The sequence below is a fragment of the Cervus elaphus genome, chromosome 23 (assembly GCF_910594005.1).
Source record: "Cervus elaphus chromosome 23, mCerEla1.1, whole genome shotgun sequence".
Classification (NCBI taxonomy): Eukaryota; Metazoa; Chordata; class Mammalia; order Artiodactyla; family Cervidae; genus Cervus; species Cervus elaphus.
Genome location: NC_057837.1, coordinates 66,289,792 through 66,313,477, shown reverse-complemented (window position 1 = coordinate 66,313,477; position 23,686 = coordinate 66,289,792). Strand labels below are relative to the sequence as shown.

The following is a 23,686-nucleotide window of genomic DNA, read 5'->3' as shown; positions in this document are numbered from 1 at the left end:
CTTGGCTCCAGCTCTAACCTTCCAGATGCTCCCAGAGCCTCCACACCTCACATCCCAAGGGCACCTGCCTGGAGGGGGCTGGGGAGGCCGGACCTGATGCAAAGGCAGAGGGCACCTGCCTGGGCCCTTAGGCCAGTCCGATCAAGGACCACCCAGGCCCCTTCCTCCACACTGCCACAGCTCCTCCAGTCACACATGAGCAAATACCCGAGCGTTCACTCCAGACTCAGGCTCAGACAAAGACAGCAGCCCCCGTGGGATCCAGGCAGGCGTGACCCTACTCCCACCGCTCCCCACTGATGATGCCAGACTTGGATCCAGGACCCTAGACTCTCAGCCCTGGGCTCTTTCAGCCAGAATGGGCCTTCTCAGCCTTTTGGCATCACGGGCCTTGACAGAATCCCATGAATCCAGGGCGCGCTGTGGAACAAAACACTGGCCCACAAGCCCAGCTGGTTTGGCAACCAGCAGAGGACAGATGAGCGGGTTAAGAGCTGCAAGCTGGGCTCCAGCCCGGCTCAGCCATCCAACATCTGCGTGTCCTCAGGCAAGTCGCATCACTGCCCACCCCCGCAAGCCTCAGTGGCTCCGTCTATAAAATGGGAGTGCCCTCTGCACAGAACAGGCAAGGACTGGATGAGAGGAGGTAGGGAAGGGGTAGGCACAGAGAAAATCCCCTGTGAGCCCTGGCTGGTGTTTTGGTTCAGAGCCTGCAAGGCCACTGAGAGCTAAGTGGCAGGTGCCAGATGGAATGCCAGGCCACCATCGGCTCCATCCTCACCTGTTGATTGGAGGACAAAGGACAGCACTTGGGAGGATACAGATGGAGGTGTTCCAGATGCTTAGACCTTAGGAGAACTCGGCGCTGTTCAGGTGGGAAAATGAGGCCCAGAGAGGGGCAAGGACCTGCCAAGCCACCCAGAAGCTGGAGGCAGGGGGAGGGTGGATAAAAACCCAGGTTTGACTCCCTGCCCCAATTCTGGCATTTTAAGTGGGAGCGGAAATGATAAAGGAATCTCTCAACACTGGGAGCAGCGAAGGCCCCCACCCCCACCGTGTCCCCAGTGTGGGGCTGGGCCTCCTCAGTGTTGGGAGCCCTGCCCAGCTCAGCCCTTGTCCCAGCCCCACCACTAAACTGCTGGGTGGCACATCTCATTAACACCCACTGTCTTCTGGCTTCTGCCCACGTCACCAGTCTTTGCTTATTTGGGAAAGAAGGCAGGCTTCCCCTCTGTGATACCCCCAGCTAATAACTGGTTCAGCTTGCATACCTCCTGTGATGGGGAGCTCACTCTTGGTACCTTCACTTCTCCAGGAGGAGGGTGCCCTTCTCCAGGCTGAACATCATTCCTGCTCCTTAACTCATCACAATTTACACTTACATATATTTTACAAGTTTAGTTGTCTGAGCAAGAGCCCTATCTGTCTTCTTCACTGGTATATCCCCAGTGGCTAAAAGAGCCTGCTCCATGGTAGGTTCTCAACTATTAAGATATTTGTTGAATGAAGAAAGGAATGAATGAATGATCTTGGAACTGTTAGGCCAGCAGTTCCCAGTGTGAGGAATAGGAGTATGAGGTGGGAGGGGGTGGCCTGCAGGCCAGCACCCCCAAGTATGGTGACCCCCATACATGAATGCATCTGTGTACCACCTGTACTATTATGTCCATCATGCTTTTCTATAAATGAACTCACTATGTTTTAATATCCCTGTTAGGCTCATTCTAAGCAATCATATCTGTGAAATCGCAGTTTTGATGTGCTGGTTATATTTTTCCAATCCACATTAAAATAAATGCATAACTATTAAAATGTAAGAGGTTTGTCTGTGTTCTGCCTAAAACCATCTCTCAGGTAGGACCCAATCTTGCTGGAAGGGGTCTTCTTGAAGAAGGGGATGGTGGAGCTGAGTCCTCTGCTGGCTTCAAGGAAGGGGAGGGGACACAGCAGTGGACAGGGGGACCTGGAGCAGCAGCAGCCCCTCTGCCCACCCCCTGCCCCACCTCCCTTCTCCACAGCAGCAGGTACCAGAGCGATCCTGGGGTCACCAGCCGGTAAAGGAGTGGATTTATCCCCCTAGCGAGACCATGGCTCCTTTTTCCATTGGAAGAATCCTACTGGGGCTGGGAGAAGAGGCTATATCCTGGGACCCCGTTACCCTCAGGGCTGAAGCATCTCATATGCACCCCAAGGGGCTAGGCCTGGGGGGTCTACCCACTGCAAGAGGAAATCACCCTTACTCACCCTAGATGCCCATGTCGTGGTCAGTAAGGATGAGGAATGGGTTTGGGTTTTGTGATTTTTCTACTAATAACATGGATTTCTTATGAAATTAAAATTAAGTGAATGTTTAAAATGCACTGACTTGGCATGAACAGAAGTTTACATTCAGACCTTAGACTTCTACCTCCTTGCCACCCTCTCCATCACTCCCTGCCGTCTCCCTGGGCTGGGCGTTGTGGTGGGTACCACGACATGAGGGACTCTGGCCCGCTCCCACCATGGAGCCCCGGTCATTACAGTGAGGGTGGTGAGAGTGCCCAGATGCCAGTCCCCATGTGCCCAGCTGGCCCCAAACTCCCTTGGGGCTGAGACACTCTTCCCATAATGCCCTCAACAACTGGTTCAGTCCCTAAAGTCCAAGGTCATGGCTGAGCACCAGGAGGTGGGCTTGCTTCACGTCCCCTTTCCCTTCTTTCTGACACCTACCTCTCCCAAGGGTGCCGATGTCACCGTTCACACCACGTATCCACTCTCCTTACCCATCTGATTTTCTCAACCTATGACAGAAGCTAGAAAGTCACCAAGACAGGTTCTGGCCTGGGGGTGGCCAGGTCCACGGCTGCGCAGCTCGGGTGTGGAATGTAGAGGTCATCATCACGGGGCCAAGGGCCTCTCCCTCCTCTCTGGCACACAACAGCATTGCAAACTTGGGCCCCGTCTGGGCTCCAATACTTGCTAGGTGCGTGACCTTGGGCAAGCCCTTTTAACCTCATGGAATCTCAGGTTCCTCATGAACACAATTGGGCCAGGGGAAGTCCCCTCCCCTTAGGCTTCTTATAAGGATCAAATGAAACAATGCCATTTAAAACCCTGACATGACGATATACATTTGCTTCCGTATAATTCTCACTCTCTCTTTTTTTTTTTAAGTATTTATTTATTTGGCTGTGCCAGGTCCGAGTTGCAGCATGTGAACCCTTGGTTGCAGCATGCAAACCCTTGGTTGTGGCATACAAACTCTTGTTGCAGCAAGTGAGATCTAGTTCCCTGACCAGGGACTGAACTCAGGCCCTCTGCATTGGGAGCCCAGAATCTTAACCACTGGCCCACCAGGGAAGTCCCCTCACTCTCTTTTTGTACAGAGGTGGGTCAGGGGATCCCCAAAGCCAAGCACTAACCTCCCAGGCAATCTGGGCGCACGCTCTCTTGGCCAAGGCCTTGGTTTTCCCCTTTGTGAAATGGGTAGAAGATGGTCCCAAAGGCCCTGCTGGCTTGGCCTGAGCCTCAGTGATTCATTCATTCCAAGTGCTCCATCTCTTGCCCCGATGACTGACAGGTGGGAGGGGACCACTCTCCCCACACCCCAGGCCCTGCCCACTTACTTGTCACCAAGAGACTTCCCCCAACAGGCCTGCTGTCACGGAGGCAGCGAGTTGAATTCCCAGTCCTGCTGGCCGCCTGCGGCTCCCCTTGCTTGGGGAAAAGGCTGAGGGAGCCGCTGATAGGCAAAGTGTCAAAAGCAATTGGTGTGAAGGACTTGGGGAAAACTGCTTGCGAGGGCCAATTCCCCACAGGAGGCCAGGAAACCCTCAGCCCAGGGCGGAGTGTTTACGGGCGTAATTGATAGAATAATCACCAACACCCGAGACAACGGCGAACACATTTTTAACATCATAACCTTCGGGAGACAGCACTCAATTTTCTCCATCTCCCAACCACCAAACTAGCCAGCTTATTGATGGGGAGATACCAACAGTTCGGGAAGGAACGCAAGAAAGCCAGGGTCATTTTTCAGTGCACGGGCTGTTTGCCAAATGGCCTGGCGGCCCCCACCCCCTCCCAGCATCCCGCTGCACCCTCCTGGCAACAGAGAAAACCTCAGGACAGGGAATCACTCAATGGACAAAGGCCCGGCCAAGCCAGGATCCTTGTCTGCATTGGGGTGTATTAATAATTGAAGGTGCTGGCCTAGGGGTGTGTGTATGTGTGTGTGCGTGTGTGTGTCAGGGCGAGGGCGGGAGGATGGATGTTTGCTGCAGTGAAGGGCTTCCTGGGGCTCCTCTGAGGGTCCACATACCCATTCCAGGCGGGACTCTTCCTCGTTGGCAATCCAGCAGCCCCTGGCACCAGGCAATTTCCCATCCATACATGTCTCATCAGGTTGGGTGAATAGTTAAGGCAGTGACTCTAAGACTCCAGGCCTGGGGAACTTATTGAAATGCAGATTCCAGGGTCCTCTCAACAATCATTTTGGCCAATGAATCTGTATTTTAACAAACTCCCTGGTTGCCGGGAACACAGGAGATCCATAAAGATCCTCATTAAAGATCCTGCCTCCTGAGGACTTCTCTGGTGGTCCAGCGGTTAGGACTCTGTGTTTGATCCCTGGTCAGAGAACTAGGATCCTGTGTGTGGTGCGGCCAAAAAAATTAAAAAGATCCTGCCTTCCAGACCCCTACTGTGAATAAGATCTAGGAAGAGTCCTGAAGAAGAAGTCTAATCCAGCTTCCTGCTTCTAACTTGCACGTGGCCTCAGCAAGATCTCATCACCTTGCTGAGCTGCTGGTTCCTCTTGGTGGAACCCACTGCTTTCCCAGTTCTCCGGGGAGCTGAAAGGCAGTCCCTGGGGTAGGGACGGGCAGGGGAAGGAGTTACATCACACGACTGGCCAAGCCTGCCTGACAGCTGTGCTGGGGGAGGCAGGTTTGGAAATGCCAGACACACTTTCATTGTAGGCTCACGCTCCCAGCTCTCTGTACAGACTCAGTGACCTTGAGCAAGTCACTGGCCCTCTGTAACCTTTGTTTCCTCCTATGCTGGGTGTCAGCCTTAGTGAGTAAACACTGGTCAGGGGTTTGGAAGCACCTACCACACCGGAGGAAGTTCATAAATGCCAGCTCTCTTTCCTCCCACCTGCGCTGTGCTCAGGGCAATGAGCTAACCCTATCTGATCAGAAAAAATCAAATTAGCTGCTATTCATTGAATACCTACTCAGCATAGATACTGACCATCACCACCCTCGCCTCCTGTTTCCCGCTGTCTCCCTAAGAGACAGGGACAACTCCCTCCCCATCACTCCTCATGCCTTTAAAATCCCCTCTGCGAAGTGGGCTGAGTGGAGGCAGCCAGGAGGTGGGAAGTGAGACCGATGTCCTTGCCGACCCATATGACTGTGGGCTTTCCCTGTGACAAGCCCGGGGCGAGCGGGAGGAAGGCGTTAGCCTGGTGGCCGGGCTGGGCTGGGCTGAAACTGAGCTGGAGAGCAGCCACCAAGCGGTTGGGGTCAGTGGACTCCTCCCCGGGAGCCCCCACTTCCAGCTTCCCACCCCGACCCGAGGCACAAAGACACCTCCCCAAGCCAGGCACATTTCCTGAATCAGCTGAGGACACGCAGAGCCCAGGAATAATGGAACGATCGGGCTCCAATCTGCTAAACAGCAATTTCTGGGCTTTTTCAGCACACACAGCTTTTATCAAATTGGTATTCTCCTCCTGAACACAAACGGCTTATTAGACATGACCCACTTATCCACCGCGTCTCACTATCATTAATAACAGTTTCTTTTTGTGATTAAGTGAGTGGCTCCGGGCCCTTCCTGTGGTGTTGGGCGTCTGGCCCGGCAGAGGGGCAGCGGTGGGGGCTCCTTGGCATCAACTACTTTGTGACTTTGAACCTGGTAGTGATGGGAGCCGGCAGTCTGGACCCTGCAGAGTGGTCCAGCCTCTTCGCTTCTTGAGGGACAGAAAGAGCCCTAGAGGGGTGACTCAGAACTGCACGGTGGGTCAGGGAGAGAAGCCAGGCTCTCCTGCAGCCAGCGCTGTGTCCTTCCCATCCAACCCCTCCTCTGGGCCCTTGCTGGACCTCCCCAGGGTGCGATGGGGACAATACAGCCAGCGGGGCAGAGCTGTGCCCTAAGCACGCCTGGCACCAGGGGGCAGGCAGAGACTGCCACACAGGGGCGAACTCTGCTTCCCGATGAGGGGCCACCTCGGGGCCTCAGGAATGACAGAGAGGCACCCACAGCCTGGGGGTCTGTGTCTGCACCCACAGCTCCAGGCATGGGATGGTGGCAAACCTCAGAGCACCACTCCTTGTATCTCTCGGGACCGAAAATTCAGGAAAGCCCTTCCTTGGAACACCCTCCTAGTGTGAGTTCCAACCGTGCCAAGAAACTGAGCGGAGCCAGGAGGGGAGCGGGAGGAGGAATCCCTAGTTTCCCTTGAATGGAGGGAACCTGACAGGGAGATGACTGTCCTGGAAAAAGCACTGTCTTTGCCCGACGACTCTGCAGCCAGTCTCGGTTCAACCACTCACTCACTGTGTGACCTTGGGCGAGTCTCTTTACCTCTGAGCCTTGGTTTTCCCATCTGTATACTAAAGATCGAAATAACCCTTCCCCTATTTTACCACTGCTCCAGCCAGGTCGGTAGAAATTAGATGAGGGATAAGAAAGGTGTGCAAATGGTACACAGAGCAGTTACTATTTAACCTGGTCAGGAAGAAGGGTGTAAGGAGTCATAGTTCCTCAAAAGCAGAGACCCTGAGAAGGGCTTACTCTCCCAAGCAATTCCAACTCATACGTCACGCCCCAGCAAAGCCTTCTCTGATCTCCTACCACCATAGCCCTTACTCTTTTCCATCAGAATAAATCATCCAGTTCTCTGCCCTTTGTGCAAACCTGTCCCCAGTCCTGGGCATACACTGCCCAACATGGGTGCTGCAGCCTCCCCTACCAGCTCAGAAACCCTTGTAGGGAAGAGACGGATGGATGAAGCGTCTCCATTTTCATCTATGCCCTGGTCCTCATGCAAGAAGGAGTCCACTTCACGGAGGAAGGGGGAGCCCCTGCAGCTGCTGGCCTCAGACAGTCCAACTCTACCGCCAACTTGGGCTCCTCTGGGGCTGGAAGGAGCTTCTAACACTCTGGCAGCCAGTGCTGGGAATGCTCACTTGCTCCCCAGCTCCCACGGAGGCTGAGTTGAGAGGTCCCACCTTTTAGTCCTCTGGGGTCAAAGATGAGGATGAGAGGGGACCCTACAGAAGGATGGCAGGGGGCTTCCTGCCCACCCCTAGAGGCAGACAAAAGCTCCAGGCTTCCCTCTTCCCCTTCCACGCCTCCGGCTGGAAGCAGCAATGCTAACTATTCCAGCGTCTTTGAGGGGCTCCCACCAACCCAAGATGCTACCCACCTGATGGGGTGGCTGCAGTCCAGACTACCAGTTCTCAAGAAGCGGGCTCATCTGTCCCCCAGGACCCTTCCCAGTGGGGCAGGTGCAGAGAGGGAAGGGACAAGGACAGCTACCAGGTTAAACCCACAAAGGGGAAAGGCAGATGGGCAGAGAGGGGTGGGTGGGCAAAGTGTGTTCACAAGTGTGTGTATTTTGCCAGTGTGTCTGCAGGAAGGCGGGCAGGCAAGAGTTGTGCACTGGGGTGCCAGCTGGCAGGGTGTGAGCCCTCTGGCTGCACCTGCTGTGTGTGTAGTGGGCACAGAAGTGAGGGCGATCCAAGAAGGTGTCTGGAGATGTGTGAGGATAGGAGTTGTGTGAGAAAGCAGCGAGTGTGGCTGTGTGTCCGTGGCTGGTCATGGAGGTGTATGTGTCCGCGCGAGTGTAGAGGGTGGGAAACGAGCCCTCCGCGTGAGTGGCATGGAGGTGGCACGCGAGGTGCACCCTCGTCCGCAGGAGTGGCCAGGGAGCCAGGGCCGGTCCGCAGACCCGGCAGGGGGCGCCCCCCCTCGGACTCCCGCCACCGGCGGCGTGGGTTCGAGCCCGAGGACGGCCAAGTTGGAGCCGCGCGGCCCAGGGTGGGGTTTAGTGGGGAAGTCCGCGGGGGCGGCGACCCAACTCACCGTGGCCGGAGATGTGATTGTCCCAGGGCGCGTGGCCGGCGGGCCGCGTGGCGCCGCCGAGTTGCAGGAAAAGTGCCAGGTAGTGGAGGGCGCCCAGCGCCACGGCGAGCGGGGCCCCCATGGTGCGCGCTCGGGCCGGAGGGGGCGCCGCCGCCTCACATCGGGGCTCAGAAGACCGCAGACCTCGCGCCCTCCGGCCCCTGCCCGGTGCGGCCTGGCTGCCCGGCTGCGGCTGCTGCCCCTTCGCCCGCAGAACCCGGTCGGGCCCCGGTTCCGGCCCCCGCCCGGCTCCGGCCCAGCCCCGGCTGCGGGAAGCGAGCGCACGCCCAGCCGGCCGCCTCCGACTGCGGGACTCTTCCCTTCCGCGGAAGGCCACTCCGCTCGGCGCCGTGCCGCCGCACCCCCTCCCTCCCGCTCCCCCCGCCCGCCCAGAGGAGGCGGCGGCGGCGGCGGAGGGATCTGCCGCTTGATTTATCATCAAAGTTTTGCCCAGGCTGGGATTTTTAAAGTGGTACCCGCAACTTCTCCCCGCCCGAGAGCGCAAGTGGGGGCGAGATGGGATGGAGGAAGCCACCCCAGGGACCCGGTTCCTGCAAAGCATAACACTACTGGTTCCAGGAACTCAAATGCTCTCCAGTGGGATAAAGAGGAAAACCAATCGACCAGACCCAGCGCGCTCAAGAGGGATTCCTCAACTTTGCTAGCTGGGCGGTGCCGAGGTCAGGGAGGCAGGTGGGGGTGGGTGGGTGGAGGGGAGGGGGAGGTAGAAAGAAAACCTGGGCTGAGGCACAGGAGACCTGGTTAATTAGACCTGCCTGCCGCAGGCAGTGTGATCGTGTCCGAGTGTCTACCCCAGGCTGAGCTTCAAGGTCTTCATCTGAGAAGTGGGAATAAATAGCTGCATTCAGGGATCTTGGTGAGGATTTGCAAAATCGTGTGTGTAAAGCGCTAAGCATAAATGCCGCCCTAGCGGTAGGAGCTCAATAGTTATTACTGATGTTTTCCCTCTCTCTGGGACTCAGTTTTCATGTCCGTGTAGTGGGTGTAAGGCAGGCCAGTTGCTGGGTCTCCTTCTAGAGAGGCTGGGCCTTGTGCAGTGGATTGGATCGCCCCCTTCTGGACTGTAGGGCTCCCTCCCTTGGACAGAGTGGCCTAGAGGTGTTGGTGAACGAAGCCACTTTCATTTCCAGGAGCAGGAATCCTAGGAGATCCTCCGATTCCTCCTCTGACTGTTTTACTGGGGCTGTTGAGACAGACCTCCAGTACAGATATAAGGCGGACCTGTGGCTTCATTTAAAAGAAGACTAAGCACGTTAAATCAGAGACGGAGCTTCTCCGAGGACCTCAGCGAGTCTGGGGCCAAGTTCCTGGCTCCCGGGCAGGATCTCTCCTACTCTCATCCCTTGTGCTTCATCAGGCATCGTTCCGGGCATAGCCCTACCCGCCGCGGTTTCAGCACCTCGGAGGAGGACAGCGTCCACCCCGACACCCATCTTTTCAACCTCACCCACCGCACCTCTTCGGACTCTTGGATGGGAGGGTTCAGCACCATGGACAGACCTTCTGATTGCCTCCCACGCCCCCGCCGAATGGAAGTCAGAGCTAGAGAAGGCCCCACAGCCCTCTCCAGACCACACACAGGTGGATCCAGCATTGTGGACATCACCCCAATTTTGAGAATAAGGTTAGAGCCCGAGGGACAGCTTTCCTCCTCACCCCCGTCTTTAATTTGTTCTCTCATACCCCTTTCCAACAATATGGCGGACGACACACCCGTTGCGGCCTCTGTTCTCCAGCAACAATACAGTTTATTCGAAACCATGGACAGCACCCTGAAGGGTCGCGCACTTAGGAATACTGCTTCTACGCAACTGACAGCATTCACAGAACCGGCGGCGCGGCGCTGCCTTCAGCACCGCGGACAAACCCCGTCGTCATCTAGCTCCTTCCCGGCCATATTCTCTGGAGTAAGGGCCTTTTTTAAAATTTTTTTTGGCCTGATTAACTTACTTATCATTTCCCTCCCACGCAGAGGTAGTATTTATTTAGGATATCCTGGAATGGCCTCGCGTTTTGGATCCTATGAAAGCGTTTCCTCATTCATTAATTCACTTTACCCTCCCTCCCAGTGAAATGGTTTTCATCGCCCCTGTTATAAAGATGGAGAATCTTTTGTTGTTTGGCTGCACAGGGTCTTAGCTGTGGCAGACGGGACCTTTGATCTTCAGTGCAATTGCGGCATGCGGAATCTTTAGTTGCTGGCATGTGGGTCTAGTTCCCTGACCAGAGATCAAACCCTTGCCCCCCTACATTTGGAGTGTGAAGTCTTAGCCACTGGACCACCAGGGAAGTCCTGAAGCTAAGAATCTTCAAGATCACATAGCAGCTGGTGCTATGACTGAATCCCGGGACTCTTTCAATCCCAGCCTGAAGCCTCTCCAGTAGAATGCTGCTGCTGCTAAGTCACTTCAGTCATGTCTGACTCTGTGCGACCCCATAGACGGCAGCCCACCAGGCTCCCCCATCCCTGGGATTCTCCAGGCAAGAACACTGGAGTGGTTGCTACTTCCTTCTCCAATGCATGAAAGTGAAAAGTGAAAGTGAAGTCACTCAGCCGTGTCTGACTCTTAGCGACCCCGTGGACCGCAGCCTACCAGGCTCCTCCCTCCATGGGATTTTCCAGGCAAGAGTACTGGAGTGGGGTGCCATTGCCTTCTCCACTCCAGGAGAATAGAATGCCAGAAATGGGGCCCAAACCCAGGGTTTTCTCCTCTTAAATCTCAAATTGGAAGGAAGTGGGCAGAGGCAAGGGCACAGAGAGAGAGAAGAGAGAAGAAAGGAGAGAAAACAAGAGACTCTTCGTTCAGACTGCAGAGGAATGAGGTCAGAGCGGGACAGCAGCCCTGCCCTCACCCACTGACCCACCTGCAGGCACCCTTTATTCTCACAGTCTTTGCTTAGTTGCTTAGTTGTCTACGACTCTTTGCAACTCCATGGACAGGCTCCTCTGTCTATGGATTCTCTGGGATGGGGTTAGATCTCATAACCCCTGAAGTTCCTTCCAGTACAGATTTCCAGGGATTCAGTGGCTTCCCTGGTGGCTCAGAGGTTAAAACGTCTGCCTGCAGTGCAGGAGACCTGGGTTCGATCCCTGAGTCAGGAAGATCCCCTGGAGAAGGAAATGGCAACCCACTCCAGTATGCTTGCCTGCAGAATCCCATGGAGGGAGGAGCCTGGTAGGCTACAGTCCATGGGGTCGCAAAGAGTCGGACACGACTGAGCGACTTCACTTCACTTCACTTCAATGAGTTTGAAAAGGCTGCTGCTGTAATGGTTCTGCTCAAAAGCCTCCAATGGCCTTGTCTAGTAGAGAAATCTGACATCCCTGGTTTGCATTCAAGCTCCCAGCCTGCCTTCTGCTGCAGGCACCGTCCCCCCTCCATGTTGTCTCCCTGAACCCACACTAGCTTCATCGTGTCCTTACCATTCCCTGTGATTTCTCCACGTGCATGCCTTCCCCTCTGTCTAGCTGAGTCTTCCATTGGCCAAGGTCCCGTCTGAATCCCTCACAGGAAGACATGCCTGCTGGCTTCTCCCAATCTCTGAGCCTCTGTTGGCCCATTACTGCTTACCCAGTGCCGTGCTACTTAGCCGACTTAATCCTCTGAATTACCAAGCCAGATAGGGTAGAATAGTGTGATTTTAAGTGTGGAATCTAGTTTTGAATCCTGCCACCCACCCACTAGCTGTGTAGCCTTAGATAAGTTACTTAGCCTTTCTGTGCCTGAGCTTCCTTATCTGTAAAATGAAGATAATAATGCCTCCATCACAAGGTTATCATAAGGATTAAATGACTTGCTACATGGAAAGCACTTAGAACACTGCCTGAAGAAAGTGGAAGTGGAAGTGAAAGTGAGTCGCTCAGTCAGGTCAGACTCTATTCAACCCCATGGACTGTAGCTCTCCAGGCTTTTCTGTCCATGGGGTTTTCCAGGCAAGAATACTGGAATGGGTTGCCATTCCCTTCTCCAGGGGATCTTCTCAACCCAGGAATCAAACTTGAGTCTCCTACATTGCAGGCAGATTCTTTACAGTCTGAGCTACCAGGGAAGTCCAGAACACTGCCTGTTATTGTTATTCAGTTGCTCAGTCATGTCCAACTCTTTGTCACCCCATGGACTGTAGCCCACCAGGCTTCTCCATCCATGGGACTCTCCAGGCAAGACTTGTGGAGTGGGATGCCATTTCCTTCTCCAAGAACACTGCCTGGCACAAAGTAGATAGTAACACATAGAAAATACATAGTCATATAGTTAGTTAGTTAAGTTGCTCAGTTGTGTCTGACTCTTTGCGACCCCATGGACTATAGCCCACCAGGCTCCTCCATCCATGGGATTCTCCAGGCAAGAATACTGGAGTGGGTTGCCATTTCCTTCTCTAGGGGATCTTCCTGACTCAGGGATCGAACCCAGGTCTCCTGCACTGCAGGCAGACGTTTTAACCTCTGAGCCACCAGGGAAGCCCACATAGCCATATACATGCTGGCTATTATTATTATTTATACATAAGTAAACAGGTGTTCAGAGAGGTTAAATATCTTCTCCAGTGTCTCACAAGACAATTGCAGAGTGTGGTATTTTGATTCCAGAGCTGATGCCCCTGGCATAATACCTAAGCACATCCACCCAGCTTAGGAAACTAAGACCCAGAGATGATGAATGAATTCCTCAGAGTCACACAGCCAACCATGGCAGAACTAGATCCAGGACTTCTGTCTGTCAGCTTAGGGCTCTCCCACAATACCATACTGTCCTGTCTGCATTTTCTGCAGCACCTAAACTGTACTTTTCAGTTTATAAATCACATTTACACTCATGCCCTCATATAATTTATGCAACAACCCCTGAGGCCACTATTATTACCTTCCTTCTTATTAAAAAATATTTATCTATTCATTTGGCTGTGTTAGGCCCTCATTGCTGCACATGGAATCTTTGTCGCATCATGTAGGATCTTTTTCTTTTCAGCGCATGGACTTTCTAGTTGTGGCACTCAGGTGCTGGAGTGCAGGCTCAATAACTGTGGGCTTAGCTGTTCCCCGCCATGTAGGATCTTAGTTCCCCCACCAGAGGTCAAACCCAAATTCCCTGCACTGCAAGGAGGATTCTTAACCACTGGACCACCAGGGAAATCCCTACCTTCCTTCTTTTACAGATACGGAAACTGAAGCTCATAGAGATGAAGTAACCTGTTCAACATTGCACGGGGAGGCAGGGCAAAGGCTGAATGTGAAAGGACAAATCCTCAGCCCCCTATTCCTCCTCTGTGAAATTGTGCTCCTTTTCTGCTTTGCGATCCAAGTGCAGACTACAGACACTGTGGAAGCTAAAAGCCTCCTGGAGGCACAGGGTAAACGAAAACTGTTCCAGGAAACAGTCTCTAGGAATTCACTAGGGCGGGTGGCTGTTGTCACTCATCTCACTCTGGGAATGCTCCAGGAGACAGTAAGCTTCCCATCCCTGGAGACAATTAAATAAGCATCTAGTGGTCACGTGGATGCCAGGAGGCAAATATCACAGCTATTTCCACCGCCCAAATGAGGCTCGGAAGGTGAATATCATGTTAGGTATTTCAGTCAGGAAAGGCAATCTTTTTAAAGTTTGCCCCAAGCAGTGGAACTTGCACTGTCCCCTAGCTCTGATGCAAGCCCCCTGGAGAGTCCCCAGCCTCCCCTTGACTCAAGGAGGCCACCCTCCCCTTCCTCCTTGGGAGGTGTCACTTGAGCACCATGGCTCTGTCAGTGGTAACAGCGGTAAGATTTGTCCTTTTAATCCAGAATCAATAACAAATTTCATTTAAAAATAAATTAAACCAGGCATTGGAAATCATTCACTGTGTGGGCCAGGGCCCTCTATAGTGCCGTCTAAATGGCTTCCTTCTGCTCATCTATCAATGCCAAGAGGGGGGAAATACCTAAGCTGCCTGATTCATGGAGAAACTACTTGAATGTATCAGCTCCTAACAATGAGCAATTGAGCCCTGAGTTGCACCTTTTAACACACCAATAACATGTGGAGCACGGCTTCATGAGAGCTTATCGGAGACCCCACGGTCGCTGGCTTGGAGGGAGCCCATTTATAAGGGGGAACAATGGCTTCAGTATGTAGCCGCCTAATTTCCAGAATGCATTACTGAGCTCAGAGGAGCAATGGAATTCTATTAAACTCTTATCTGCCATGGGAGGGTATGAAACCGGCGGGGAAATCCAGACTCAGGAGAGACATGGCCAGAAAGGACTGAGACTGACCCTAGGAGGTGGGTGAGCAAACCTGGAGGGGAAGAGGGGCAGGCGGGGCCCCGGGTGGGTAAAAATATGTGCATTAATAGAGCTCCGGTTTCCAGCGATTACGTTTACATCAGCGAATAAAACTTGGCAATAAAACATCGGAGCTGCGTCTCAGACAGCATTTCCTTTTACAGCCTGGTGTATTTCATTCATTATAACAGGAGGCAAGGAGCTTGAGGTGTCCCCATTTCTCCCCCTTTAATTAAATTTTTAAATTACTGCCCAAGATTTGGATAAAGGAAAAGACTTACAGCTTTGCAAATCGCCATCCCATCCAATCTCAGCTCCCATCCCATCACAGTGGTGGCCCTGACTGTACCAGGATCCAATATTATTAAAGTGAAATACTGTGGGCATTGCCTGTCTGGGCTCTGGTTTGTAAAAGGAGATGCAAATTTGGGAGAGAAATTGGCGCAGGCTCAGAAAAGAGGCCTGGGTTCTGAGACTGATTTTTGCCATCACCTCGCTGTGTGACCTTGGGCAAGTTACTCCCCCTCTCTGAGCTTGACAAGTTCCCTTTTCCCCGACACATCCATCTGGAGGCTTTTAGAATTGATTAGGGGCTGGGGGTATCCCCCCCAGGGCACACTGGGATGTCTTAGGGAGCTTTAAAAAAATAATAATATTCAGTGCACACGTGCTAAGTCACTTCAATCATGTCCAGCTCTTTGTGACCCTATGGATTATAGCCTGCCAGGCTCCTCTGTCCATGGGATTCTCCAGGCAATACTGAAGTGGGTTGTCATTTCCTCTTCCAGGGGATCTTCCCAACCCAGGGATCAAACCCGTGTCTCTTTAAGTCTCCTGCATCGGTAGGTGCGTTCTTTACCACTAGCACCACCTGGGAAGCCATAATAATGTTTAGATCTCACCCCAGAAATTCTGACCCAACTGGTTTGGGTGAGGCTAGTCCTGGGTATCCAGTTTTTTCGAAATTCCCCAGGTGATCCCAGTGCACAGCTGGGGTTGAGTACCACTGGCCTAGACACAAAATTATGTAATATTAATGGGCTTTAGACTCTCTGGGGAGACTGGTTGTGCCTGCACTGGCCCAGGCCCCACTCCTGGGGCAACCCTCCTAATCTGGCTGGGGGAGATTTCTGGGGATCTGCCGGCTCACCAAGCCCCAAGTGTACCTCGTGCAGGGATCCAGTGGGCCACAGAGAGGACCCCAACAGGATGGGAGGACCGGGGCTCCTCCTCCTCTGGTCTTTGAATGGGGCCCAGTCAGCCTCTTGGGGTGAGGGGGCTACCTGCCCCAGCTCTTATCTGCAGGGTAGTGCTGGGGGCTGAGCGGTGACCTCCTCCCCCATGTCTGGGACTCTCCTATCCTCTGATAATCTATTTCTTTATCTGTTCCCCAACAAGCTGGCCTCTGCAGTCAGGCCGTGTCCCACTCACATTAGCCTCTAGGTTCTGAAACTTCTCAAAGATGGCTGGCCATCTTTGAGGCAGACCCAGGTCCTCCTATTAGCATAGATTCTGAGCCTTCCTCTTCATTCTGCCTCCCTCAGAACTCGTGGGGCACGTAGGAAGCCCCTAGCTAGGATGAGACCAGGGGCAAGGGGAGGTCAGCTGGCCTGGCCCCTGTCCTTTCTAGGCTGAGAAAGCCCATGAAGACCCTTGGGACCACTCTGGGGTTTTCCTTCTAGATGATAGCCTGGGTGGACCTTATAGAGTGAAGATATGATCTGAAACTCAGAATTTAAAATAGTCCCCTTTTTTAACAGAAAGGGGTCATCAAGGATCAGGAGGGAGGGGACATATGCATACCTATGGTTGATTCATGTTGATGTATGGCAGAAACCAACACAACACTGTAAAGTAATTATCCTCCAATTAAAAAGAAATAAAATTTTCAAAAAGAATCAACCACCATTGCCGCATTGTATAGATGGGGAAATTGAGACCCAGAGAGGGGTGAAGACAACAAGCCTAAGACCTCACAAGGAGGAAACGGCAGAGCCAGACAAAGGACTGAGGGCTCCAGGCTCCAACCAGGCTCTTTCCTCCCCGTGTTGTGAGGGGAGGAAGCTCTGCAACCAGGCAGCTCCTCCACAGGCGTTCCCCTCTGGGGGTTCCCAAAGGGGGCACCTCTCTGAGGTCCGGAGAACCCTATGCTTAGGCCTTGCCCTCTGATTTGAATCCAAGCCTGTAAACTGTGCTCTACCAAGGCCAGTAGAACTCACACTAGATGCATATCTGTGTTGTCCCAGCAAGGAGCCTGATGATAATCCCCATCAAATGCAATTAATTGCATCAGAAAGAAGGGGTTCCTAGGGCCCTTCACCCTGTGAACCGGGTGCTTATTAAACACGACAGGACAGCAGGGTCTCTGCCAATTTTGAGACTCTGCTTGTGGGAGTGTTTTAAAAATCCTGAAATGACTTTAATGGTGTGGTTAATGCCAGTCTAAATATGCCGTGGCTGTGAGTAATTAGCTAGACCAATGCTGTCCAATAGAAATCAGATACGAGCTGCATATGAAATTTCAATTTGGGGTGACTCCCTTGGTGGTCTAGTGGCTAGGACTCCACACTTTCAGTGCTGAGAACTCAGGTTCAACTCCTTGTCGGGGAGAACTATGATCCCACAGGCTGCATGGTGTGGCAAAAAAAAAAAAAAAAATAGCAGGTAAAGAACCTGTCTGAAAAGCAAGAGACACAGGAGCACAGGTTCAATCCCTGGATTGGGAAGATGCCCTGGAGAAGGAAACGGCAATCCACTCCAGTATCCTTGCCTAGGAAATCCCATGGACAGAGGAGCTTGGCGGGCTATAGTCCAGTGGGTTGAAAATTATGGAACACAACTGAGCACACAGACAAAAATACATGCGTGTGTGGGCCTGCATGCTTAGTCCTGTCTGACTCTGTGACCCCATGGACTCTAGCCTGCCAGACTCCTTTGTCCATGAAAATTTCCCAGCAGAAATAGTAGAATGGGTTGCCATTTCCTACTCCAAGGGATCTTCCCGACCCAGGGATCGAACCTGTGCCTCTTGCCCTGGCAGGCAGATTCTTCACCACTGCATCACCTGGGAAGCCACACATAATCATACATGACAATAAATAAGTAAATAAAAGCTTCTAGTAGCCACAATACAGAAAAGTGAAAAGAAACACTGCTCAGTGGTAAGGAATCCACCTGCAATGCAGGAGACTTGCAAGAAATGCGGGTTCATTCCCTGGGTTGGGATGATCCCCTGGAGAAGGAAATGGCAATCCACTCTAGTATTCTTGCCTGGGAAATCCCATGGACAGAGGAGCTTGGTGGCTGCAGTCCATGGCATTGCAAAGAGTCGGACACGACTGAGCGACGAAACAGCAACAGAAAGAAACAAGTGAAATTAATTTAATAATACATTTCATGTAATACCCAAGTATTATTTCAATGGGTAATCAATATAAAACATTATTCACGAGCGGCTTCACATTCCCTTTATGTATAAGCCATTAGGATCCGGTGTGTCTCTCACGCTGATGGCACACGTCTATTTGGGCTGTCCTCATTTCCAATGTCCAGTAGCCACATGCAGTGCTAAACTCCCCTAGCAGACAAAAGAGGATCCCTCCAAGCGGAGGCCCAGGACTTGCATCTAACAGATCTCACACAAGGGAAGGGAACAGGCCTCTACTGAGCACTTACTGTTTGCCAGGCACCAGGATCGATGTCACAAAACCCCCACGACATATCTGGAAAGTAGGTGGTGTTCACCCTATCTTATGACTGGGACAACTGAGGCTCAGAGAGGTGAAATGACCAGGCTGAAGTCACACAGCAGCTGGGACCAAAGTCCACTACCCCAGGCTTCTGCTGAGGCTCAGTGAGGTGGCCTCACGTGAGCCCCGAATCCTCAGGAGTTATTTCCCTCTCGTCTCCCCTCTGGGTCACAGTGTCTTTTTGAGATCTCTGGCTGCAGAGCAGAGGGAGCCTGTGGAAGGGGTTTGCCCAGCCGTGTCCTGAGCTCTGGAGAGGGAACAGAGCCCCAGTGCCAGGGTGGCAGCAACAGAAGAACCCTTTTCACAATTTTAATTAAGCAGTTAGTTGTACAATGAGCTGCCAGTGTCTGTCTCCCCTCCTAGACCATGAGCTCTTATAAAGGAAAATAATGTCGATCTTTTTTTCCACTGTATTCTCTAGACGAACAGAGCCTGCCCCAGCCAACTGCACCTGTGGGTCTGGGTTCGCTTCTTCTGGAACCTCCTCCATCCCAAGGAGCCTGACAGCTCCAGGGGAGGCCCCTTCCATCTCTGACAGGTGCGATTTGATTGAAAAGGCCGCCCCATGCCTGGACTTGAGCTCTTGCTTGCCCATTTACTTACACGTAGTTTGGGACAAGTCACTTAAGCCTGCTAACTCTCAATTTCCTCAACTCTAAAATGGGAATAAAAGAGCCCATCTCGGGACTTTTCTGATGGCCCAGTGGTTAAGAATCCTCCTGCCACATAGGGGACACGGGTTCAATCCCTGGTGCGGGAACTAAGATCTCACATGCTACAGGGCAACTAAGCCCCTGTGCCACAGCTACTGAGCCCATGAGCTGCAACTCCTGAAGCCCTCACACCTGGAGCGCATGCCCTGTAATGACAGAAACCGCTGCAATGAGAGGTCCTTTCACTGCAACTAGAGAGTAGCCCTTGCTTGACACATTTAGAGAAAGCTGGCATGCAGCAAGGTAGACCCAGCGCAGCCAATAAATAAATGAACAAATAAAATATTGAAAAAAATATAAAAGAGTGGTCCATGAAAAAAAGAAAAAAGCCCATCTCCTGGGGTTGTTTTAGGATCAGAGGGAAAGACACATGGGGAGCCCTTTGTTCTCTGCTGTATCTGTACTGATGACCACCGATGACTTTATTGATACAGGCGAGGCCTCAGTGGACCCTCTGGACCAAAACTGGGGACTCTGTGCCTCTCGGATATTTGAAGACAGGGATCAGGCTGCCATGTTCTCTTGTCTGTGCCCCAGGTGTCCCCAGCCCCCTCCACTGCCTGACTGCCTTTATTTGCTTTCTTTCCTTCCAAGTGTGTCTGGCGTGCCTGCACTGGAGCGAGTCCCGAGTGGTCCTGAGGCTGGGACCATGCTGGTGACTCTTCACAGCACTCATCTCCTCACTCAGGCCGAGACCAGGCTGCTCACCAGACCTCACAGAATGCATCAAGACCTGGGCAGGTCATGCATCACCTGTCTGCCCGTATCCTCCTTGTCGTCCCCTCACCTCCCGGGCTCCAGCCACGCTGACATCCTCGCTGCTCCTCAAACATTCCAGGAACACTCCTGCCTCAGGGCCTTTGCATTGGATGTCTGTGCCCCCCCCAGAACACAGTTATTTCAGACCTTCCAGCCTCTGATCAAATGTCTCCCTGAACATTTAATATAAAACCGCAGCCCCCACCCCTCTGAAACCCCTGACTTTTCTTTGTCTTTCTGAACAGTGACCATTATCTGTCACATTACATGTCTATTTCTTGACTCTCTGCGGCCCTCACTACAATGAAAACCCCATGAGAACAAGGGCAGTGGCTGTCTTGCTCTCCAGCTTGGGTCCTGGAGCAGAGTGGGTGCTCAAGAACTAATTACTGAATGAACACACAAATGTGCTTTTTGAAACGTGTTCGTGCTGGTCTCCCCCATGGACTGGGATGTTCCTGAGGGAGGGGCCAAGCTGCTTTTGCTCATGACTTTGCTCCTGTAGGGCCAAGCACACAGTGGGCCCTCAGCCGCTGCTGGCAGAATGGAACTGGACCCACCACACCCCTGGAAGGGGTGTAACCTCTGTGCTATCATGACCCACAGCTGTCGTTTGCCAAGGGTCTAGAAGGTGCCAGTTCATATGTCAAGTGCTTACCTGTCTTTCCATTAAATCCTCCTAATGCTGAAAGATAGATATTTCATACCCATTTTGCAGATGAGGAAACTCAAGGCTTGAGAGGTACTCTAGGTCTTCTAGCTGACAAGTGTGGATCTGGGATCCCGCTCGGGTCTTCCTGACCTCCAAATAGGGAATAACACTCGCTGCGCAGGGCCTGATGGGCGTGGACCACGGTCACTGTCTTCCTCGCAGTCACAGAGACCCCGGGAGACCCCACCACTGACATCTCTGTTTTTAGTTATTTATTTATTTACTTTTGGCTGTGCTAGGTCTTCGTGGCTGCTCGGGCTTTTCTCTAGTTGCAGCGAGCAGGGTCCACTCTTCATTGCGGCCCACGGGCTTCTCACTGCGGCGGCTTCTCTTGCGGAGCGCAGGCTGTAGGCGCGTGCCAGCTGCAGTCGCTGCAGCACTCGGGTTCACTAGCTGCATCACACTGGCCTAGGTGCTCTGCGGCCTGTGCCATCTTCCCAGATCAAGAACCGAACCTGTGTCCCTTGCACTGGCAGGCGGGTTCTTATCCACAGGACCACCAGGAAGTCCTGACATTCCTGCTTAAAGATGAGCAGCCTGAGACTTAGAGCGATCGGACTGTACCAAAGATGACACGGCTGGTGACCACCGAGTGATCTGTCTGTAGGGCCTGAGCTCTTGATAGCAAAAGGTTCCTTCAGTTTCAAGAGTATCATTTGGAGCCAAAATCTCTGTTGACTGGAGGGGAGGGGGTCCGCCTGGTCCATTCCTGCTGATCTTGGGACTGGGTCCCTTCCGTCAGGTGGACCTGGGAGTTGGGCAAGCCCGGCCCTAGCCAGGCCCTCTTCCCCTGCATTCTAAGTCACCCCTGGCAGCCATCCTCCTCTCTGCACCACAGTCCTTCTCATCTCGAGAGTGGGAGGGTATAATTCAATCTTCACTACAGAGCCCTTCCAGATCAACACTCTAGAAGGAAATGAGGACTTGTGACTTGACCAAAGCATACATTTCCAACGTAGATTACTTTAGATACCTGGGCTGTTGTTCTCCACACTGAAGGAAATGCCCTTTAAAGCCAGAACTCTAGTGTTAAACCAAAGGAATGGCATTCTAATGGTGAAGTTTCAGGCAAGGATAGAGGTAGGGACAAGTATTGGAGAACTTGACCCAGGCTCCTGGGGCCAGGACAGGGCAGAGGGGCTTCCTCAGGGGTCCCTGCGGAAGTGGAAGCATCACCGGGCATCCTGGGTCTCTCATATCAATGATCTATTGGGAGAATCCGGTGGAGGTGCTGGGTAATTCTATTTAAACGGCTGCATCCTGCTCCAGGGTTTCACAGCACTTGCCAAGACCTGTAAATCATGCCACAGCAGCTCAAGGAGGGGATAAATTCCCTTCTAATTCAGGAATATCTTTAGCTGTGATCTTGAATTCAGTGTAGCATCTGGGGGAGGGGGTGCTTTCAGCGCCCGGTAGACAGTGGTTCAGGCTCAGGCAAGGTGGCAGGGAGGTCCAACTTCCCTCGTGGCTGGTCTGGTTTGGTGGATATTTTCCAGGTGGGCTCAGCTCAGGTCTGGAGGAGCTGAGCGGTGAGGGAAGCTGACGGTCAGGCCTCAAGGCCCTCAGGAGGCTTCCAGCTCCATGGACACCAGAGGTGAGTGGACCAGGCCACGTGGCCACTGGTAGGGTTGTCAGGACAGGCTAGAACAAGGGAGGGGCTGGGCTGCCCTGGTCTGTCCAGCCCCGGTCTCCCCCAGCCCTGCCCTGACTCTTCTGCCCATTTAAGGAGGGACGCTGACTCACTGGCAGGGAAGAGGGTGTCAGGAAGGGGGCCTGCAGACCACACATTTTCTCCTGGGTGAGTTCTTTGGCCTCTGGGGGACACAAGTCTGGCTCTGTCAGCCCTGACCCAAGCATTTCCCTGCCCAGAGCCTGCATCCTCTTGAATGGCTCCCAAACCCAGCACATCCCACCTTCACCAGAATTCCTATCTTCCCCTCAAGTCTGGCCCTCCTCTAAACTTCCTGTCTCAGGAGCAGCCCCCAGCCATCCGTCTATTCTGCCTCTGAGATGGGATCACTCTCCCCGGGAGATGGGATCCATCCCAGCCCTCCCAGATGGCATCCGTCCCCTCAGAGATTGGATCCTTCTCCCCAAGATGAGATGCATCCCCTTAGAAGGGGAATCCTTCCCCGAGCCCTGCCCCCCACACCCCGCACCCCGAGTGAACATTGTCTGAACCCCTTCCCCTACTTAAAACTCTAAATGCTTCCCACACTTAGAATAAAACCCAAACAGCTTTCTTCTGTGATCTCACTACCTATGGGCTCCCCCTCACTTTCCCTCCTAGCCATTTGGCCTTCTGGAGGTTTCTATAATGTACCTGCTCCCTCCCACCACACTTCCCTCTGCCAGGAACACTCCCACACCTCTCCCAGAGTCTGGCATTAGTGCTACTTCTTGGAGGGGCCCATGGTCCCTCTCGAGGCCTCTCCTTAGCCCCTCACCCCTCTCCTTTTCAGCCCTGCCACCCCTAACTGGGCTTGAGCACCCAAGGGTGTGGTCTGATTCTCCTCACTCATATTCTCGGAGCCTAGCACATGGGAGGCCTTGGTGGCTCTCGTTGATCGAAAGAGTTAGGGATATAATGGATACATAAATGAAAAGCTGACTCTTCAGCCTGGGGAGCCAAAGATGTGGCCAAAGATGTGGGGTGGTGGGAGGCCTGATCGCCGTGGGGGAGCCCGGCTGCACTGGCACCAGCTCACTGTGTCTCTGGGGTCTTGGTCCCTCTCTGTGTCTCAGTTTCCCCAGAAGAGTGAGGGAGTTGGGTGAGCTGACCTCTAAGTCTCCTCCTCACCCGGAGCCGGGGAGGGGGTCTATATTCGGGAATATAGAAGGAAGTGGACAAGTGACCAAGCCAGGGCCTAGAGGTAGGGCTGGAGGGAGTTAGATCAGGTCCACATGAGGACCAATGTTCCCACAGTCAGAGCTGTCCTCCTGCCAGACGAGTGGCCTCAGGAGGAAGTGAGCTCACCATTGCTGGAGGTGTGTAAGCATGGGGTGCTGTGGGGGAGACCCCCATACTGCCTGGGCGGTGGGACACATGACCAGGCACACAGCCTGGAATTGGGAGAGATGCTGATTCTAGAGGTCAGTCTCAGCTCATTCTTATTAGCTGTGTGACCTTGGGCGAGTTGGTTAGGTCTCTGAATCTCCCAGAGCACTTAATCTATAAACAGATATAGCCTTGACCTTGCATGGTTTTGAGAAGCTACATAGAGCCTGGAGCTGTGTAAGCGTTTGGTAAGTGTCAGCATCTTCTCCAGCCCAGCCTGTGTGTTGAGAATTTAACTTCTGGCTGAACACAGGACAAGCTAGCTGCTTCTTCCTGAGTCCAGCAAGGCCTGGCCCCCAGTTCCAG

The 23,686-nt window shown here is 53.1% G+C and overlaps 1 protein-coding gene across 1 annotated transcript in view; it reads right to left on the bottom strand.

Annotated features, from left to right (window-relative positions):
• VSTM2L (V-set and transmembrane domain containing 2 like) overlaps positions 1-8,486 on the bottom strand; it is a 38,344-nt gene extending 29,858 nt beyond the window's left edge. The window contains exon 1 of the mRNA XM_043884596.1: positions 8,074-8,486. Coding sequence (XP_043740531.1) covers positions 8,074-8,194 — 121 coding nt within the window. The 5' untranslated portion in view covers positions 8,195-8,486. The remainder of the gene's footprint in view (positions 1-8,073) is intronic.
• Between the last annotated feature and the right edge of the window lie 15,200 nt (positions 8,487-23,686).